The sequence below is a fragment of the Gavia stellata genome, chromosome 4 (genome assembly GCF_030936135.1).
Source record: "Gavia stellata isolate bGavSte3 chromosome 4, bGavSte3.hap2, whole genome shotgun sequence".
Classification (NCBI taxonomy): Eukaryota; Metazoa; Chordata; class Aves; order Gaviiformes; family Gaviidae; genus Gavia; species Gavia stellata.
Window position 1 is genome coordinate 83,629,680 of NC_082597.1, and position 22,297 is coordinate 83,651,976.

The 22,297-nt window shown below is 41.4% G+C and overlaps 1 protein-coding gene across 1 annotated transcript; it reads left to right on the plus strand.

The window, feature by feature from the left end:
• Positions 1–1,868: 1,868 nt before the first annotated feature.
• LOC132316917 (C-type lectin domain family 5 member A-like) lies at positions 1,869–16,797 on the plus strand. Its single transcript, XM_059816727.1, has 8 exons — positions 1,869–1,950; positions 3,816–3,884; positions 7,677–7,766; positions 13,766–13,822; positions 14,956–15,036; positions 15,140–15,282; positions 15,946–16,055; positions 16,650–16,797. The coding sequence occupies exons 1-8, from the start codon at positions 1,869–1,871 to the stop codon at positions 16,795–16,797; spliced, it is 780 nt and encodes a 259-aa protein (XP_059672710.1).
• The last annotated feature ends 5,500 nt before the right edge of the window (positions 16,798–22,297 follow it).

Below are 22,297 nucleotides of genomic sequence, written 5' to 3' on the forward strand. Positions count from 1 at the left end.
CCCCTCAGCCTCCTTTTCTCCAAACTATACAAACCTGAAGTCCATAGCTGCTCCTCACAGGACATGCCTTCCAGCCCTGCCACCAGCTTTGTTGCCCTCCTCTGCACACATTCAAGGACCTTCACATCCTTCTGAAATTGTGGGGCCCCGTGCTGGTTTTGGCTAGGATAGAGTTAATTGTCATCATACTAGCTTGTATGGGGCTGTGTTTTGGATTTGTGCTGAAAACAGTGTTGATAATACAGGGAAGTTTTAGTTATTGCTGAGCAGTGCTTACACACAGTCAAGGCCTTTTCTGCTTCTCACACCACCCCACCAGTGAGTGGGCTGGGGGTGCACAAGGAGTTAGGAGGGGACACAGCCAGGACAGCTGACCCCAACTGACCAAAGGGATATTCCATACCATGTGATGTCATGCTCAGCATATAAAGCTGGGGGAAGAAGGAAGGGGGGACTTTTGGAGTTACAGCGTTTGTCTTCCCGAGCAACCATTACGCGTGATGGAGCCCTGCTTTCCTGGGGATGGTTGAACACCTGCCTGCCCATGGGAAGTGGTGAATGAATTCCTTGGTTTGCTTTGCTTGCCTGCGTGGCTTTTGCTTTACCTGTTAAACTGTCTTTATCTCAACCCACAAATTTTTTCACTTTTACTCTTCCGAATCTGTCCCCCATCCCAGTGGAGGGGGGAGTGAGCGAGCGGCTGTGTGGGGCTAGAGCTGCCTGCTGGGGCCAAACCACGGCAGGCCCGGAACTGCACGTGATACTGAAGGTGAGGCTGCACCAATGCTAAATACAGTGGGATAATCACCTCTTTTGATGGGCTGGTCATGCTGTGTTTGATGCACCCCAGAATGAGATTTGCCCCCCAGGGCTGCTGGGGCACGCTGCTGGCTCGTATTGAACCTGCCATCAACCAGCAGATCAGGCTGGGTGATTGGGCTTCTCCCGGCAGATTACATCTGCTGTCAGCGCAAAAACTAAATCCGGCATTTTCAACTGGTAAACGCTGCTATGAGCTAGGGTATTTCCTCTAACAATGATTCACAGCACAATGTCGGCATAGCTGCCACCTCCTGCTCTGTGAAAGCATTAGTCATGCGAGGATTAAAAACCTGGAAAGCCTAGGGCTTGTCTTGTTAAGACTAACCTATTCTAGTTGCTGCCATTGCATACTAAGCACCCTTCTCCCTTTCCGAAACAGGCTGGGCCAATCCCACTTTATGAATCCCCATTTGCCGTCAGAAGTTACCTTCAGAGGGGAAGAACATGTTTCTGAGCTGCACAAACCCCACATTCCTCAGGACACAGCAAGTCAGCTTGGTTCTGGTTTCGAAGAGCTGCAGACACATGACAGACCCCCGAAGTGTGGCAGGGTCCCCTTTCAGCAGCGTTCAGTACATTTCTCTGTGGATCGGGGGCAAACATATCATGCTTTCCAATGTCTGCTTTTGAGAGCCCTGCCTTTTGGACTCCGCAGGGCTGCTCCCCGTGATGTGCCGTGGGTCCAGCCTGAGACCTGGGGCAGACTTCTGAATCTCTGTACTTTTCTTCTCCTTTCCATTTCACTTAATAAAGCTTGTCTTTTCAAAAGACAAACGTGGGGAAAGGGGACAGACTGTCAAGATTTGAAAACTCAAAGAACCACCTCCCGACAAAGGTAACCACACTGGGGCCACGACCTTATATTTAACATGCTGCTATCAAAAGATCAGTTAGAAGTAGGCTTCCCTGCTCATTATGAGTCTCTGTAAAGAGGAATGAACTTCCTCTTGAGGGTTAGAGAGGGGAGGGAGCTATGACTTGTTCTCCGTCCAGAGTACGGTTTTAAAAACGGCAGCAAGAGGAAAAAAGGAGAAGGGGGAGCAAGCATGTCAGAAAATCTCATTTACACTGACTTGAACTTGACTGAACCAACCAGGCCCGGACTACAGAAGGTCAATGATGTCCAAGGTAGGTCAATTGGTCTGCACTGAGCTTTCTTTGTATTCTTCAGCCTCCCTCACACATATTTTGCGAGAGCACCAAAGCCTCAAAGAGGACGAAGGAAATGTGAGGCCCAGTGCTGTGAAAAACGCACAGGTGGGTTGTCCATGTAGGTTTTATACCAAAAAAAAGAGGGGTTGTTAAAAGGTCTACTTTTCATTTGTTAAGGTGCAAGTGTGAGGGACTTTCTTGTGTGATATTAAGAGTAGTCTTTATCAATTTAGGAGATCATTCCACAGCTGAACATCATATGGTCCCGAACCGAGCGTGTTCTCATGTGGCAGACTCTGATTCCTGCAGCAAACCCATCAGGAGATTGAGTGCCTAATGTTTCTGTTGTTTGAAGCAGTCTCACTCGTGGCCTGTTACTGCTTGCTGAGCATAGTAGGCATTGCTTCGGGGTTTTCTTCCCCTGGCTTTGTCTGTACAAACTACTTGTCTAATAAATCAAGCATAAAATGTTTCATGAACAGATTTAGTTTGATTTGGTGTAAATGACTTTGCAAAATCCTAACCTAAAATTTATCTTTCTTTAATGCACTAAGAATTATTGAACAAAATTTTGCACTGGTTTTGCTATATCTGCATAAAATTACATCCTAAAATAACAGACTTCATACACTTTGTCTCTGTGTTTCATTTTCTTTTTTCTTCCCTTTCTTTTTAACCTTACTATGTCTTTGACAGAAATAGTAGTTTCTATTTCTTGCCATCCTGTGCTTGCATTTTGCATAGAGTGTGATCCCTTGGCATCTATTTTCGGATGGCTGGAGTTTCTAATGCCCCAAGAAACAGTGTTTCTATCACTTCTTTCAGCAGATTACTTCATGGCTAAATTGACAGGCACCCACAATACATGCCACCTGATTAAAAGTTCCATTTTCCTATTAATTTAATCCATTTACTCCTACTTACAGTTTTTATACAGTTTTAATAGCATTTTTATGTTTCTCTGCTTGTGCCTTTCTGGAAACCCCCTATCAACTCTTTTCTTCTATGTGTTCACTTAATTTATGCACAATATTTCCCAGTGATTATGCATATCTTACAGAAAAGAGCTCAAACACTGGCTTCTGCCTTTTCTTTTTCCTCCAGTTTGCTATTTAGTGGATTCCCTGGATCAAATGCAATGTTCACAAAGGAATTATATTAATTCCATAAGCCAGAAGAATGCACTTAAACTCATAGAAGACATTAACTCTGTATGGTGACAGAAACAAAGAGGCTCAGTGCTGTATATCAGGATGACTTTGAATGTTTTATAAAATTGCAGCATAAAAAAATTGCATATAAAATTACAAATTGCTTACTTTCTACCCCTTTTATATGTGTCCCTGCCCTTCCTTCCTTCCATGCTTTCTTCCATACTTGTTTGTGTTTATTATCTGCAGATGTTAGAATAGTTTTCACTTTTCTCACCATCTTATCATTAACTAGTAACCCCTTCAAAATCAGCATGATCTGCAGTTTTCAGGTTTGCTTCAATGTCGCAGCCATTCTCACCACCCACATACAGATGTGAATTGAGTAAGACAATCAGACAACCTTAAACATTTTTCTCCACTTCTGTTTAGATTTAAAATGTGTGTGCATGTGCCCGTGTCTCCTCTGTTATTGTCTGCACTGAAGAGAAACCGGATCTCTTTCTGCCTATAGCAAGTCCTCTAAGGTGTGAATGCAATGGACAAAAATATTTTTGGGCATAGTTAAACACAGTCACATAAATCAGTTGCTGTCACGTGTTTAGCATTTATCATCATTTCAGTCGGTTTTGTTCCATTTAAGTTGTTTCGCAGCTTTCTCTGTTCTCTGTTATTTTTGCCTGGTTTTAGGTTCTACATATGCAGAAGTGAAAGTGCAATCCCTAGATACAAATGCTGCAGCTAGCTACACAACGTCCGGTGAGTTTTTAGCTGTCTGCTAAATTGGTATGAATGTAAACAATGAGAGGAGACGAGGCTGTTCTTTATTTTTCGAAAATGCAGTGATATAAAACTGTATGGGAGGCAGGAGATACAGCTGTCTGCTTTACATAGCCAGAGCAGGGGGCAGTCGATGTGTTGCATTATATGCAACTAAACACTTGTCAGCTTCGCTAGTATAGGAACACAAGGTTATTTTGGGCCAGACCAAGAAACCACCCAGCCTAGCCTCCTGTCTCCAACAGTGGGCGTAAGTGAACAACTAGACATGAGTAAGAGGAGGGTAGGCGTATATGATACTTTCCTGTAATACTTTCACATGCATGCGTCTACTCAGGGACTTCCTCAGACAGATGTGTTTCTATTTATGTAACCTCAGTGGATTTCTCTTCTACAAACTTGCCCAATCTCCCCTTGGTTCTATGCACAGCCTTGATTTCTGTAACGTCTTTTGATGAGGGCATCCACAGTTCCTTTTAACATCACATGAAGAACCAGCTGCATTTTTTCACTCTGAACTGGCCTCCTATTAGTTTCAGCTGATGTTCCCTGAAAGAGACAGTAAGCACCCAAACCCTATCCAAGATCTCCATGACACTCAGGGTTTTATATAACTCTGACATAGCTGCTTCTTAGTCATCTCTCTTCCATATTACAGAACCCTAGTCCACACCGTCATTTACTGCTTCCCTTCTCTGAATGTTTTCCTATATGCTTTTTGCAATAGGGGTAGTAGAACTGCATGCACCACTGAAGGTAGAGGCAAATCATGGGTTTATAAAACCATGTGGCAGACAAAATATCCCTAATTTTTGTTCATTTTCCTTCTGAAAAATTCCTAACTTGTGAGGTTGTAGAGTCTTCATCCTAGGAGATATTCAAAACCTGAATGTGCATGGTCCTGGACAACCTGCTCTAGCTGACACCGCTTGAGCAGGGAAGTTGGACTAGGTGATCTGAAAAGGTTGCTTCCAACCTAAATGATTCCATGACTGTGTGGTCAGGACAGAAGACCTGAAGTTCACAGATCTCCTCTAGAACTTTTATTTTTATTATTTTTAATTCACATTAGATCTGTTACCTTCTAGTGCCTGGGTGCAAAGATAGCTTTGAGAGTGGAATTGCAAAACAGCATTAGTAATCCAGCTATCTCACACCTAATGTCTCTTGGAATTTGTTAGTATATCCATTTTTTTTGTTTGAGCTGTACCTCTTCCAGTTCATGCGGCTCCTCACAAGGAACTGCACTGAAATGGAAGATCTACCCAGTTCCTACTCAGTCAACCCTGATATGAGGGATTAGTTTAGCTTCTCTACTATGACCTTATCTTCTGATTGTTTCCTGGATAACCTACCATTCAGTGGCCTACAGATCTCCAGCAACGTACCTTCTCTTGATGTGTTTGAAACACATGTGTTTGAAAACACGTTTGAAGTCTTTTCAAGTTCTTTTCCGTCTCATTGTTTTTTCTTATATATACCCTTTGATGTCCCAGGGTTTGTGATACTTTCTGTTTCCTTCACTTAATGTCTACAAGCTATAGAAAGTTAACAATCTGTGTCAACTTCCTTTTGCCTGTTCCCAGATCATTCCTAGTAGGTGCCTTGTATTGGCCGTGTGTTGCCAGGATGCTATCCTTCAATAATATATGGTCTGCCTGTATGGATTTCATTCTCTATTAGCAGTCCTTTTAACTTCTTTTAAATAAGCGCCCTCTCCTTCCTGTAGTTCCCCTCTTTTACCCATTAGCACACTATTTTTCCTTATGTAGTCTAGTACTATGACGACTCTCTTCCTTTCAACCACTTCCTCATTATGGCTAGCGTATTGGGATGCTGTCCAGTTACCTAACCACAGGGGTCCAGAGATATCTGGGAGCATCAGGACATTCGGTCTGGCTTCAGTATGCAAATCTGGAAGGCCACAGATTCTTGGAGGTCCTGTGTAACATCTTCCAGGTCTGTGCAATTATCTGATACCCGAGGGTATCTCAGATGGCAGAAGCCACCCATTTTCAGGTGACATCTGAGTATTTTAGTCTAGGGTGGGACATTGCAGGTCTTCCCATCATATTTTTCAGACTTCTAGTATATGTGTGGAAGCAGGTGTGCCATAGCTGTTGTTTGCTTCTTAACGCTTTATTGAAATGACAGTCAGTTTTGCATTTTCTGCTTGACTGTTTCTATACTCTGACCCTTCCTTTTCCTGAGGACACAGTGGTTTTGAAGTCACACCTAACAGTAATATCACCCTAAACTGTTCATTAGCCCATGTCAGCTTCCCTTTCGTAATTTTAAGAGTTACTTACAACCTTCAGCCCCTGCCAGCTTGCTCTTATTAATTTTTAAATTAATTTACTTAATCAGATTTACTTAAAATCTTCTAGATGTCATGTCCAGCAGCTTGACTCCCTTATAGTTAAGATGAAATCTGTTACTCCAGAGTGTTTGGACACTCTGCCCCAGATGTATCCCAAATTCCTGAAGAATCAGAAATCTGGATTCTTACCCCATCTTCTCAGCCAGGTGCTAAAATGCTGCCTTTTCATTTCCCCCTCCAGTCCTGTGTAGGGTACTGGGACCATTTCTGGAATTGCCACCTTAGGATTCCTGGTCACCAACTTCCTTCCTACAAGCTTCCATTTTGCCACTAAAACTTCTTTCCACCCTTCCCAGTCTTGTTGGTAACCCCATGGACTAGTGTATCAGTAGGTAGTTTGCACCTATCAAATAGATTTGTTGATTAGTGCAACCAACATGTTTTCAGGGTGCAACTGTTTCCTGACCAAACCTCCTCAGGCAGAAAACCTGACAGCACAGAGTTCTTCTTGAGTGCTGCCTTCTTTTAAAGACTGGTTAAAAATCAGTCTAGTTTAATACTATACTAAGTATGACAGCTTCTTAGCATTTCAGTAATTCAAATAGTAATGCACAAGTAGGTGTGAAAATGAGGTTGCCAGACAGAACAGATACTGACTACAGTTAGCATGGAGGTTCAGGATGGCTTCCTCACTTATCTAAAACTGTTTACTTTACAGAGCAGGGGTAATAGCAGCAAAACCCCTTCAATTTGATTTTCAGGTCCTAGTTGTCACACAGACACCATAAGCTTCAAATATAGCAGAAGGGGTAAGTAAATACTCTAGCAGACATGTGAAGCAGGAAGAGACAGAAAGCTCTCCTTTACCTTTTAATTCAGCATCTGATGAGTCCAGTCAGCCACTGAACATATTATTTGTCCACTCTTGGACCTGCTTGTGCTCTATAGCACCCGGCCAGTATCCACTGAGTTGACAGACTAATGAATATTACAAGGATCCCCTTGAAGTAAATTCTGAACAAAAGCCCATAAACAACAGTCAAAACAGAAAGAGAAGACAGTTCAACTACTCTGAAAAATTTGCTTTGTTGAGGAGTATAACATGGCAGGACCTCCATCTGGTAGGTTGATTGTTTTTTGCTTTCATAGTATTTTGAGAGGGCAGCTAGGGATTTCAGTGAGCCCCTCACTCTGATATCAGGTGCAGCAGAATCTAACACAGTATTCTAGGCAATGGTGGAAAGGTTCAGACTGTCTGTGATGGAAAAAAAATGTGTCCACAGCATATCTATTACAAGAAGAGCAAACTTCTGAAGGAACAGCACCGAAGGGCTTTGCCTAACTTGAAAGACTTGTCTCAGTGTGAGCCTGAAACGGGCATCTTTGAATGAAGGTGAAGGGTTCCTCTTCCATTTGTTCCCCTGATCTTTATTTTTTCTGTCTATCTTTAGGTAAAAGCTGTTGCTCCAGAACACGTGTCACTGTACTGGTTGCTGTGATGATCCTTCTACTGGTCTTAGCGGTGTGTCTGATACTCATGTGTAAGTCCTGCTAAAAATGTAGTAACTGCGATTAATTTGTGACTCTCACCCACTGACTGACATCCAAGTCAGGGCATTCAAGACCAGTAGCAACAGAAGGCTAGTTTGAAGGCACAGGACACTAGTTTTTAGCCAGCTGTGGTTGTAAGAGGAAATCCATAATAGAGTCAAGTGGTTTGAAAGTTTAAAAGAAAAAAAAACAATTAAAAAACTGACAATGTTCAAAGAATAAATGATTTATTATACAAATGTTTTGAAGAAACAAGTCAAGATTAGATAATGCCTATTAGTATTTTGGTTGCTATCTATGAGAATATTTCAAGGTGGTGATCTTGTATCATGTCACCAAGGTGTCCATAACACCAACAATCTTTAAATAAATATGGATAAAAGCTGATTTGAAAGAGGTAGCTAAGTCACAACTTAAAGGAATTTGTTTGCACCTTACTCAAATAAAAGCCCAGTACGGTTGGAAAAGACCTGTAAGATCATCGAGTCCAACCTGGAAAAAAACAAAACAAAACAAACAAAAAAAAAAAAAACCCCAAAAAAAACCCACAAAACCCACGCCACACAACAACAACAAGCCACAACCCACCGAACACCACACAGCACCATGTCCATCAAGCTACATCCCACAATGCCACATCCACACGCTCCTTGAATACCTCCAGGGAGGGTGACTCTACCACCTCCCTGGGCAGCCTCTTCCAATGTTTCACTACTCTCTCAGTAAAGAACTTTTTCCTAATATCTAGCCTGAACCTCCCCTGGCGCAACTTGAGGCCATTTCCTCTAGTCCTGAATTTTTTTTTTTTTAAAAAGACAGAAGCCATTCTTGCCATTACAATGGAACTTTTATTTCAAATACGTTCTTACAATAAATCTGCATTTTGTTATACAAGTAGATAAACCCAGGAGACAAAAGATTCACGTATTCCATTTTAAAATACTGGGCTCAACTAAACTGCAGCCGTTCCCATTCATTTCCTAAACCATGTTAGGGATTTTTCAGGGCAATGGAAATAAAGATGTAAACCAAGTCATCTAGGTAATTAAATTACAGTCCAAGGAAATCTGTAACAACACCATAGAAAACTGTATCTGCTCATTCTTCAAGCTCTTTGAAGTGTAGGGTGGCAGAAGGTTCTTTATAAACTCAGAAGTTTTTCGTTGAGAGCAATCTGTGACTGTGTGAGGTTTGCCAAGTAGGTTACCATCAGTAGGTCATTGATATTGCTGTTCAACGTTGTCTCAAAGTCCTCTGGTGAAATCTTTGGCACCTGGTTAATAAGATCCATCAGGAATTGCCCGACAGTGTTGCCAAAACCTTTGATCCATGGAACTTAAAAAATAGGGTAGGGGGAGGTCAGTTTTTTTCTTTTTCAAGGCAAAGAGTAAAAGACAGATGTCTGATAGTGCTCTGACCTTTATAAAATGTAAAATACCACAAGAAGGGCAAAATTTAAAAAAAAAAAAAAACAAACCACAACAACACAACATAACAAGGTGAAATTACCAGCATTTAATAGAGCTTTAAATCAGGAGTTGAATGAGGAGTTATTAGACTTCAATTCAGGTCTGGCTTCAGTTATAGTTACTTCATTGTGTTCAGTACTGCTGCAGTGAACCTAAAAAATACTCCTAGGAAACATGTGATCTAGATCAAACTTGAGAAACTAAATCAAATGAGTTTTTAATTTCAATAGCATAGAGTTTTCCCTTGTAGTCCAAATGAAAACCGTTGCCATTTTGACTGGTTTATTCCTAGGTTTCAATTTTATATGAGTTTTCCATACGGTTTTCTTTTTCCAAATATACCCTTGTTGATGAACAGCTTGTTTAAATGAACTAAATTATCACCTCTTGATATTGCTCCATCATACAAGAGCTCAGCAGGCCAGAAGGCATTTTCTGTTTCTGTTCATGAAAACGACAACAATTTTACTTAGTGGAACGTCACCAGAGATGTTTATGATTTTTATAGTAGTGTCATATTATTTGCTTGATTCTTGAGAGAAAATTTAACTCCTACTAAGTAAAAAATTGGCTCTGCAGTTCATGAGCCGGTCTTCCAAGAACAGGCAGGTCTGACTTTGTTTCAAATGCTCCTTCATATGAATTAAATTTTGCTCTTTTCTGAAACCAGGAGCTGACAACCAGCCTCAAGATATATGCACATAAATACATATATGCATGAAAAACATACTATTTCAAACCGATTTGTCTTTTATTTTTCCTTGTTGCTCTAGGGGTTCAGTAAAAGGCAAAGAAAGCCTTGATGTTCCCAATTAGCGTATGACTAAAGCACAGTAAAATTCAGCGTTAAGTTTTTCCAATTAGAAAATAACACGTTGCTTTGTCAGGTTTTGGTGCCTTTGAACCATTTTCAGTAATGCTGCTGTCTGAATCTCTCAGGCAGATTTCAGAGTTAAAGGTGACAATATTCCAGAAGAAAATCTTCACCCACCGTTTCTGTGTTGTAAATTGATTTCCATCCAGTAGGAGAATCGGTGGGGTGGTGTTCATTTTTGTAATGCATACGAGTATGCTTAATTTCTAATTTTTCACAGAGATAAATGCTTTAAAATTCTTTTAGGTAGCTTTATTACCAGTATTCAGTACTATTATATACTAAGGACTTCAGGCTATCTTTACAAGCCGTACTTCAAGCTTCCACCCACAGGCTCAGGCTTTAGGCAAAACCCAGCTTCTTCACCTTCTAAAATGAAATGGTCCTGATATTTGTTCATATCATGTTTTTGAGAACTTTTCCTGAAGAGTAAATGCTGTTTCCCCTTTTCCAAACATGTGGTTGCTTCTCTAGCTTCTCAGTCCTCAGCTTTAACTTCATGATTTCCACCACGATTATCTGGTTTAACACTCTAGCAAATATTATGCATACTTTATCATGTGTATCTCTGTATACAGATTTGGATGTAATTCTATATACTGGAGCTTTAAGAACCTTTGTCTACAAATGTTCAGACATACACCTTTCCTTGGGTTGTTTTTTTATAGTGATATCTAAGACTCAACTTCTCCTACACCAATATATTGGAAGTTAATCCCTAAGAGGAACAGGGCAAGTCATACAATTTAGTCTCCACAAAATTGGGCTTAGATCTTTGAATTGTAAATGTAAAAACAATATTATACATTGCCAGCATTTGGTTGTAGGTGCTACAGTGCAACTTTTTTCCTCACAAGTCCAAAAATCTAGTTCTTGCTTGCTATCAGGAAAGAAATGTGGATTAGTAGGACTTCCTAGGCAGGGTGGTTTTGAAGTCTACAGTAGCTTTTACAATTCATACTTCAGCAATTTGTAAAAGAGTAGTTCGACAACTGTTTTGCACCAGGAGATGCCAGCTCATTACGATACCGGTAAAATAAGACACTCAGACTCTGTAAGGTATTATTTAAAATGCTCTTTATTAGAGCTAATGCTATAAAGAAAGAGAGGACAGTCTAGAAAATCATAGGTGCCTTCAGGTGCTGGGAACCCTGAGCAAAATTACAGAATAGAGGAAATTGGCCCAGTGGCTCTGTTTTCTGGGAAAGCAAGTATAATCTTTTCCCAAAATAATACTGTTGTTTCCTACTTATTTCCTTTCATTACTCACTGTCTGGCTCTAGGCTTACGGAAGGAGCTGATTAATCCTTTATACTAAAAGTGAGATTTGTGTCACTGCTCATTTTGGAGTCTCTGGTGGTCCTTGAAACCCTTCTGGACATTTTTGGCAGTGGGGTTTCTGAAACCTTGGTGATCTATATATAAAACTGAAACAAGGTATGTGGGGAGAAGTGATATGTTGTATAAGACAAGCATATATTTGTTAATTATTTCAATGTCGAGTATTCTACTGAATCATTTAATGTAGTAGTTGAGGGGATATTTCAGCCATTAGGGGTATTTTTAGTTGCCAGCCAAAAAAATTCTATATTCTCTTTACGATCATCATAGGGCTAAAAGTTGCTTCATTTTGGCTATGAAGAAATCTCTGAGATAGAGTTGGTAGAAAAAAACCCCACATGTTAAAGGCTGATCAGGTTATTTCTCACAACAGGGAAAAGTGTGCCTAGTGAAAGGTATTCCCTTTCCTGAAAACCTTTGCCTTGCCAGTATTCTTTGTTTCTTGAGGAAATAATTCACTTCTGCAGCATTCTTTGAAAACTGTATATCTTACTGGGATAAGATACTCAATCAGGGCACAAACGCTCCTCAGGATTTGTGTCAATAAAAATTTGGCTACATAAAATGTGTTAGAAGAAGAGATGCTACATTTATGATAAAATAACCTGGTTTTGCCAGAGGTGGGTACAAGGCAAAAACGGATTCTCTGTAGCAGAGGTGCTCATCTCTCAAACTCAATAGTTACTTCTTGTCAGCATAGTTATATGACTACATTCTGGTGGGCTGAACCCCTTCCAAGGTATCATTCCTACTGCACTATAGGGTCTTGCATCTGTAAGGATGCATAAGTACTAGGGAAGTGGTTCTACCCCAAGGAAAGTAAGAGCTCAGGATTGCCACCTTCCTCATTGACAGTTGCAGTTCGGATGCTTTGGGCTAGTAATCTGTCCTCTCATTACCAATTTTCAATGTCCAGAAGAGATTAGGTGTCACCTAATCTAACTGCTACTCTGCTTCTTCTCCCTCATCTTATTTTTGAGCTTACTGCTTGTAAACAAAGTTCTTCCTTTAATATTCTGGTTCTTTTATCATTTGCCTCTAGTATGAAGCCTGCAGACATGTCAGTTCTTTCATGCTTCATGCTGTTCTGGTACAAGTTTCTTAGAACTTTCTTTAATTCAATCTTTTTTCTCATTTTCTAGATTTTTTTTTTAAAAGGAATTTATCAATTCTGGTTTCAAGTATAAGAATTCTACCCCTACAATTTTTAGTTTAATGTTTCCTTACTTTTATTATTCATCCCTTCATTGCTCAACTCCAAATAACCTCAAAAATGCCTCCTTAAACTTTGTTATAGACAATTTATTAACTCCCAGCCACTTGAACCCATTTATGGCATGGGCTATTTTGTCTTTAATGCCAAAGTTTCCTAAGCAGAGAATCTGGGAGAATATCAAGATTTTCTTACTGTTACACAGAGCCAGCTGGAACAACATAATCCTCCTTATCCCTGATATCAACAGGATCCAAACTCTTGAGGGAGTTTCTAAACTGATAAAACCAAAACCCTGAGAAGGCATGAAAAATACCCAAAAATTGCATGAGCTTCTCTAGTAAACTAAGCATAAGTTTAGTTCATCTGAGGCCTCAGCAGCTTTCCTCACCTCTCAAAACTTTTTTTTTCTTTTTTCTCTGTGATAAATTCATGCAATCTAGCTGGTCATCAGATAATAAAAATAAATTTGTAAGCCTCCCTCCATGGTCCCTTTTTCTGGGAGTCAGAAGCCTCCTGTGGAGCACAAATCCCTCACAACCATTGTGTCGGAAGAAAGAGGGAAATCAAGGCTATTTCAGCCTGGGTATCTGCTTTAAAACCTAAAATGAACACGGTTGTCTTATTTTGGTCTAGGGGAGCAACACTGTTAGACCAACTTCCAGCTGGGGCACAGGTGTGCTCTGCCTGAATATCCCCCCCGCAGTTGTTTGGGGTAGGAGCAGACAGTGACTGCAGCTCCAAGCTGTGTGGGAGCATGCTTAACCAAGAGCAGATTGGCTTGAGCGCTGATCTCTCAAAGACAGTTCTTATTTCTTATTGGTATAGTTACGCGTATACGGTACACCACATTTACCTCTAAAAATGAGCGGAGCATTTTTTGTTAAGTTTCAGAGTTAGGCTCTTTGGAAATCTGCTCCGTATTATGGTACTACAGTTTTAGGGTTTTTTTTTTCAATGGAGGAGCAAAAAGGTGAGGAGTAGGCATTCTGTGTGGGGTGATGGTGGGAGTCAAAGAGGTCCAGAAGAGCTCTGACAGTGTATGGCAAAATGGTCAGCCATTCAAAGCAGAAATTGTATTCTTATTTCCAGACCATCCAACTGCAAGCAGCCAGCCTGACTCAAAAACCACCTATGAAGAAGAACTAGGTAGGTAATCCTCTGTCATTCAAAAGACAGGTTCCAGAAGCCTGTTAGATTGCCTTTTAAGGGGGGTGGGGGAGTGTCTAGATTTTGTTCAGAAGAAAAACAAACAAAGAATCTGACATCTCAGGAACAAACAACCTTATCCTGTACACTCATAGGATGAGTTCTCAAGGCCAGAGACATTTCACGTTTTCATCTTCTTTAAAAGTAGTGCTTGGTCAGCACTGCATTATTGTTTCAGAGGGAAGAACTGATTACTGTCTCATGCTAGTACAGGGGAGCCCGTGGCTAGGTGGATGGACATGAATATAACAATCCCTTTGGTATCACAGCATTGTAGCAAATGTGCGTGTATTGTTTTTCAAATACCCCTCCATTTTTAGCAGTTTAAGTAAGGGCAATTCCCTTTTGCTGTTTAGGAGCTGCTGGATAACCAACAAAACTATATCACTCAGTCCCTGCCTCCCTGAATCATAGAATGGCAGAATGGTTTGGGTTGGAAGGGACCTTCAAGATCATCTAGTTCCAACTCCCCTGCCATGGGCAGGGACACCTTCCACTAGACCAGGTTGCTCAAAGCCCCGTCCAACCTGGCCTTGAACACTTCCAGGGTTGGGGCATCCACAGCTTCTCTGGGCAACCTGTGCCAGTGCCTCAACACCCTCACAGTAAAGAATTTCTTCCTTATATCCAATCTAAATCTACCCTCTTTCAGCTTAAAGCCATTGCCCCTTGTACCATCACTACATGCCCTTGTAAAAAGTCCTTCTCCAGCTTTCTTGTAGGCCCCTCCAGGTACTGGAAGGCTGCTAGAAGGTCTCCCTGGAGCCTTCTCTTCTCCAGGCTGAACAACCCCAACTCTCTCAGCCTGTCTTCACAGGAGAGGTGCTCCAGCCCTCTGATCATCTTCGTGGCCTCCTCTGGACTCGCTCCAACAGGTCCTTGTTATGTTGAGGGCCCCAGAGCTGGACGCAGTACTCCAGGTGGGGTCTCACCAGAGCGGAGTAGAGGGGGAGAATCACTTTTCAAAACTGAAAGCTGCTTTTTGCCCTGACCATTTCTCTTTATCTCCTGAGCAAAGATTTAAAAGGCTGGATAATGTTATCTGTGATTCTACTTCTCTGACTCATGCCTAGTGACTCTTGGGCTGGTATTAGCTACAGAGACTGGCAGACCTCCCTGTTCATCTGGTGAAAATTATAAGCAGGACTGCACAGGTATTTTTCTGGCTGTGACTTACTCTCTTACCTTTCTATTGTAATGGGGTCCTTTCATCAGTGTGAACATAGATTTTTCCACAGCTGTTCTTCCCTCCTGCAGGCTGCCCCCAACACTGGGAAAAAAACGGGGGAAAATGCTACTTCTTTTCTGAAGAGATGAAAAAAAATGACTGGAATGCCTCCCGTAAAGAATGTACTGACATGAATTCAGACCTGGTGATCATTGACAACAGCAAAGAACTGGTGAGATCTGAATTCGTGGGGCTGCTTCTAGGGTTGCTTGACCTGTATGCCAAAGGGCTGATGGGTTACACTTGTGTCTTCTCATGTTGGATGTCTTTGGGGGTCTATAATCTAATGCTAGCCATATACACCAGGTACCTCTCTATGATAGTAAACACCTTCACAGTAAGATGCATCTTGGTGGTTGAAGTCTTGCATCTGGAAGCTTCTCTCCCCAGGCATGCTCCCATGGGAAGAAGCAAACTCTCTGCCTAGGTGACTTATGTTTTAAAGAGATTTAGGACACAAAGCAAGACCAAGCAAATCAAACAGACACTTATTTTTGAGAGGCATTGCTTTGACGAAAACTGAAAAGGTTTTCCCATCACAATCAGAATAGAAAAGTGTCTCCAGGTATCAAGTCACACCTGGCTAACTACAATGTATAGCTTTAATGGTATCACAGGTGTATTATTCTATTTAGTCCATTCCTAAGAAGCCCCCGGAAGAGAGAAGAGATTAAATAAAAATGGAAAAATTCAGCCTCTGAAGCTGTGGAAAGAGATGTTGTGGCTGGATGCACACTGTATTTTCTGTCTTGGCTATTTAGCACTAAGCTTTCTGTGTACCTCTGGTGAAGAAAATGTAACTTTAATGTATCATCATTGTTTGTTTCCTTTCTAGAATTATCTTCTTTCACGATCAAAAGGTCATTACTACTTACTTGGTCTCACATACTCGAAGAGCGAGAATAAGTGGAAGTGGATTAACAACGTGGAACATAGCAGGGCCATGTAAGCTTATTCCAGCAAGTCACTGTGATGCAACATCTGTGATCTGGAAACACTAAAAAAACCCACCAAAAACCCAGAGCCAACAACAGGGAGTACAAGGGAGATCAAGGACTGCAATTTGTAGCAACCTGACTCCTTGAGATTCAGGTGCTTCAGCACATCCCTGTGCCAAGGCAAAGGGAGCCTGTAAGTCACGTGGGAACACAGGCATGTCACATCAGGATGGCAAGAGAGGACACAGCTGTAGTTCTGGCGGGGAAGGAGGAATGTGACTAGATGGAGTTCAGCGGGGAAAGAAAGGATATACCACGCAGGGACAAGAAAAAGTGTGATGTCAGCACCATTGAATGGAGGCTACCAAAGAAGGGGAAGGTCTCTGGAGGGGAAAGCATAGCCCATATGCTTTTGTTGAGGTCTGGGGAAGAAAATTGAGGAATGGGAAGGAGACTCCAACAAGGCAGCTTCTAATCCCACTGACAATAATATAGCTTAGCAGCAAGGCCAGGGGCCACTCTGTCTTTCATGGAAGTGATACTGCATTGCACCCAGCTAGGTCAGGAGTGCAACTAAATCTGACTTTCTCTCCCTGTTTAGGTTTAATATAGGAGGAGACTTCACTGACTATTTCTGCGCTGTCATTGGACATGGCAAAGTAGAAACCGCGTCTTGCTGTGGATCCTCAACAACACAAAATATGTGTGAAAAAGCTGCAAGTATTTCAGAAAGGCAGAAGGAGAGCTAAAACCAAGAGGTCCAGGCAGGAATATCATCCCCAGTTTCCTGTAGGAATGGCAGATGGGACTTGCCTCATTTATCTTTAGCTGTCTAAATATCTTGTCAAAGGGGCTCTTACATGCTCCCTCTTAGACACCTTGCCAAGCTCAGCACGTTCTTTCCCAAGGTGGTTGTCCGAGACTGGATGGATCCACCTCTAGAGGAGCCTGCCTTTTCACACGTTAGGAGTCTGGGCGACTTGCTCAAACCAGATGCCTGACTTCAAGGCAGGCACTGTTAGGTGATACAAGTCCAACCCTGGTGATAGGAGTGATCACAAACTGATCCTATCTCTCATAGACACATGCATATATACCCATACATTCACAGCCCTGCTTGTGCACAAGGAGACACTTCAAAGCCTTGCCATGCACCGGTCTTCCCTGCAGCCACAAGAGAAAGTTAACACATATTTATGTTTTGGATCCTGTAGAAAAGTGCAACTCCACTCATTGCCATGTGTCATAGATATGATTGACAGGACAAAGTCAAATGTGTGTGTATATAAACCTCACTCCGTAAAAGACTGCCTCTGTTAAAAAAGCACATTGGATACCGGACCCTGTGGGGCTACAATGTGGTTCATCAAGAGGGAAATGATCCTACACCACAGCTCTGTGCATAAAAACACCGCGAGTCCTGGGCAGGTCAGGGAAAGTATATGACGTTTAGATTAACCCTGCTGAGGAAGTGCACAGGATGAAGAGCAGTAGAGGCCACCAAAGCCTGAAAAACAGAGTCACAACAATTGCTTCAACTGGAGAGAAAATAGTCAAACCAAAACCACAGTTATCTGTGAAGAATCTGGTGGGAAGTATGAGAGTGACCTACAGAGAATGATGACACAGAGGACTGTCCTGTTTTTCCTGGATAATGATCGAAGGAGAAAATCATGCATGAAGGTTTTGGCTGCACAGAAAAGTTAGAGCCAACAGCAGAAACAGGTGATACCAGTAGAGCAGAGATGTGACCAGCAAACAGTGAATATTACCAAAGCTCTTCCAATGTGCTTCAGCACCGCTTGGGACCCTGGGGCTTTTGTGACTCCGAGGATTATCATTCTTACTGTGTCCGTTGAGGCAGAATCATTTCTACTTAAAACAGTGCCACTCATGGCTCTCTCCTTCATCTGCAGGATGGAGAAAGCTCTGTGAATTCCTTGATAAAGCGACAGTGATGTCATGCTTTCTCACTGGGAAAAAAAAAAAAAGGTTTTTGCTTAATCAAAGAATTTCTACTCAGATTGTTGTGGCCAAGGGTAGTGAAAATACAGCAAAATCTCTCTTGTTCTGACTTAAAAGCACATTTTGATGTCCCTCAGACAAGCAATACTTCTCACTGCCCTCATTCATCAAGACTCTTTTGAAACATATTTGTAGTTCCCCCACTGACCTTTAATGACCAAAGAACAAAGTAAGAATATGTAGCTGAATAATCTCAATGGCAGAAACCAGAATCTAAACTATTATTTCAGAAGGAAGCTGAGCTGGAGGGGCTCTTCATTTACACTCAGTTTACTGGAAGGGGTGGGAGAGGGCTCTATATCATGTTATGGAGCAGCCTGGAGGAGGGCTGCCCTTTTATTGTCGTATTCCAGCTGCCGCCCTTTGATCAGGTGGGCTCTACTGAAGGTGAGGGGCAGGGAGATATCCCTTCCCTGGGAGCCACTGGGCCGAGGGAGTTTGGAGGCTGCAGCAAGCAGCAGATCCAAGCAGCGATGCATCAGGTGACTGAAAGGGGGAAGCTGCCCTAGGGCCACTGTGGAACTACATGAAGTCCATCAAACCCAGGAAGCCACAGAAAGTCACAGGACTAAGGAGCAAACACTGCTTACAAGGAAATCCCTAACAAGGGAGGAAGTTTGATTTGAAGTGATTTATTTACTCTGCCTCTGTGCTTTCCTTTTTCACAAAGTTATCTTCCTCTGATTTTGTTATCTTAGTTTTTAAATAAACCTTAAATTTACAGTTTGGGATTCTTCTATTATCTTTTGGCACACTCACTGCAAGGAAAAGGTCAAACATTTCACACTAACTCTGACTTGGTCAGGGTCTCATCCTGATGCCAAGGACAGGGAATCCCAAACCAATCCAAACCTAACCTCTCAGAGCTTCTGTGTTTGGTGCCTGCAGAGAATTACAAGGCTGGTTTTAATTCTTTATGCAGCTGGGCAATAGGCTGGCACTGATTTGGCTAGGTCAGCCTGACAGCGTCAGCCTCATAGGGTACATCCTAGACACATGGCAGGCTCCATTAGTGATCATTATCAAGAAGAACCCGCGACTGAGGGACACCTCCAAGAGGTGTTCCTCAGGGCTCTTCCTCTTTTCAGAGACCTACATCCCAGTGTGTTTCAAGCAAAATGTGGTCTTTAGTGGATTAACTGGTTTACTCTGCTCAGTTACTAGGGCGATGTTCTTCCAGCCTCACTTCTCTAGTTGGTAACAGTTGTCTCATCCACTTTTAACTACTAGATGAGAAGGAGGACCGTGGGAGGAGAGAAGGATAATTTCCACCGTAGGAAATGCAAGTTTCATCCATAGAGGGTTTTTTTTTTGTTGGTTGGTTAGTTTTTGTTTGGGTGGGGTTTTTTTGTTTTTCCTAGTCCCGGTAACTTATGCTTGAGCATGTTGAGTACACACCGAATCTTTGGAGAAGAAGTTACCAGACTCTACTGAGTCTCTAATGAGCATGTACAACTGAGATATAGGGAGGCTGTACTTAGGGGAAAGGACAATTTCCCTATCAAATTTCTAATCTCCATCGGTGGAGGTGCTACAAAGTTTCAGTGAAATGGCTGTATATGTACTTTATCATGACTAAGAATGTGCTTTTTTCCTTGTTTCAGCATTAGAAATAACAGAATTATTGAACTAAGACTTAAACTATAGACATTACTGTTTGGTCCGTCTATAAAAAAAGGAAAAAACAAATGTTTCTAAAAGTGCCTGTTGATAATGGCATGCTTTTAAAAGGCCAGTTTTGCTCTCTCACCTACAACTTTCTTTGTTAAGAAAGGGACCCTTCTGTATGAACAGAAATGCTTGGCGTAGCCCTGACTGGTAGGAGTTTCCTACCACTCCCCTTGCTCCTCCTGGTCCTAGACTAGAGTCTGAGCGCGAGTGAGCGGTACAAAGGCTTCCTACAATTAAGCCCGCACTTGAACTCTTATGTTGCAATTAGTACAACTATTTCATCTAGGTGTGATATTTTCTTGATGCAGATTGGCCAGTTATTACTCTCTAACGTAGATCTGATATAAGGTAGCTTATACTTGTAAAGCATATACTCTCCTTCATGAGCTGAACAGCAGAGTGACTGTATAGTAGCTATGCCTGTGTGATTAAAGTTTTAAAACTTTCAGCATTATAAAGGCCTAAAAATGTGTGAACCTTCTTTCTTGGGGGTTCATCTCTAAAAAAAGATGAAGCTAGGCCTTTATTTAGCTTCCAGACTTTGTGGGAGTTTATATACATGTATTTATCTTTTTAGAGAACTAGACAACCCCGGAGTAGGAAGAAAAAACCCAACATATTTGAAGTACCATATTTTTTGAAACTAATTTTTGCTTTCATTTTTGAATTTGGGAAATCAGCATAGTTTGCTAGAAAAAGTAGCCTTATGAGAAAAATACCTCAACAAAGTCACTGAAGGGAAATCCAGTTGGAGATTAAGGCAGTTAGGTGCTAATCAGAAACTAAACCACTGAAAGGTAAGTCTCAGTTCTAAAGTCGCCAAGATGCTAGATTTATCTGCTAGAGATGGAGAACGAGGACGTGTTTAAAACTAGCCGAGATGTTTTGCTCTGAGAGGAACTGCAGTACAGTTTTAGGGAGGGAGGCTTTAAAGAAATGAGTTCAAAAGGACATCAAGTTAGGACAAAAGCTTTAGATTGTGGCAGAAATTACTCAGGAAAACAGCATTTCACGTTTTCAAATAGAAAAGAAAACAACAGAGCAACAAACAAGTATGACAAATGCTCAGCTTTCAAAGAGATGTGAGTCCCATGGGCCTCTTTTAAACATAGGAATATATTCTGCAGGAAGTCAGTGGAAAGGAGTGTAAATTGTAAATCATCATCAAAAGGCAGAATTGTGAGGGCTGGGACAAAATTTGAGGATCAAACAACCAGACACATAATAGAAAAAAAATAATTATTTCAGCTGTGCAGGATTACTCTGAGAGAATAAAGCGCATTGAAATAACAGATTAATTGTAGTCTTTAAGAAAAATATGGAGTTTGCTGAGAAAGCAGTTTCTCTACACTAGGCTCCAACACATGTTATTTTTTTCCTTGAAATTAAGATGCAAACAGAAAATTGTATATCAGGAAACTTAGTGTTGGAATAAACAATAACACAGGATCCAATACTTTGTCATGCTCTTCATGTGCTTAGGAATTCATTTTTTAACTGATGATAGCATAGGTGACTGTAAAAACTTGCAACTGTACCAAAGGCTTGAGGGTAGCAATTGTCATACTAACATGTTTTACTTAATCTCAAAAATTTGTTTTCAGATGTAAATTATTTCCCCACGTCCTGCTCACCATCTTTTCCAGGTCATTTAACAGCAACTTCCAGCCTTGCACAACACTTAGAGATGCTTTACCATTAACTGAAATATGCCAGTCACCTCTCCTGCCTTAGATTTCATCTTGCAATTGCAGTTACTTCACTTCTTCAACAAGAATCTCACAATGGGATACAATAAAAGGCTTTTGGAGACCCCGGCTGGCTCCCCGATTGCTATCTTGACTGCAGAGAGAACTGGAAAAGATGAGAGAAATCCAGTTTTCAAAAGCAGAAATCATGCTTGTGGAATTCATTTGTGTACGAGTGATATCCAGTGACAATATGAAGGAAAAGTAGCCCACAGACAGGCAAATGCTGAAACATTACAAGCTAGCGATGGCAAGGAGCATACAGGCAAATTAAATATTTGCTATTTGCTCCTTAATTCTTCTATAACAGTTGCTAAGAGTAATCAGTCTAAAACATCGTATTTTACCAGACAAGCAGGAGGATAGCACAATATCCAGAAAATAACTTGCACCAGTATTTTACAAGAATTTGTAATGAGCACTTGGTAGAGTTGGGAACACAGAAAGGCCTATAGAGGACTTTGGTGTAGCTTGAAAATGGAAAAAATATTGACACAAAAGCTATTGTCTGGGAGAATTAATACAGTGTAAAAATGAGGGTATGTACTAGTGCAGCAGTAGAGGTCAAATCAATTAAAAAATCTCCATTTTCCCCCAGGAATTTTGATTCAGCTACACTTTGTGCCCTGTGAATAGCACACTATTACTTTATGCCAATAAAACTCAGTAAAGCAGGCATCGTTTTCATGTACTGAACGCACAATCTGTCCAGAGTACGTGTTGTTCATCCATTTCCTGACTTACTGTGTTTAGTATTTTCTCCTTTCTCCTTAGTACTGCATTACCATGTGACACAGAGACCTGT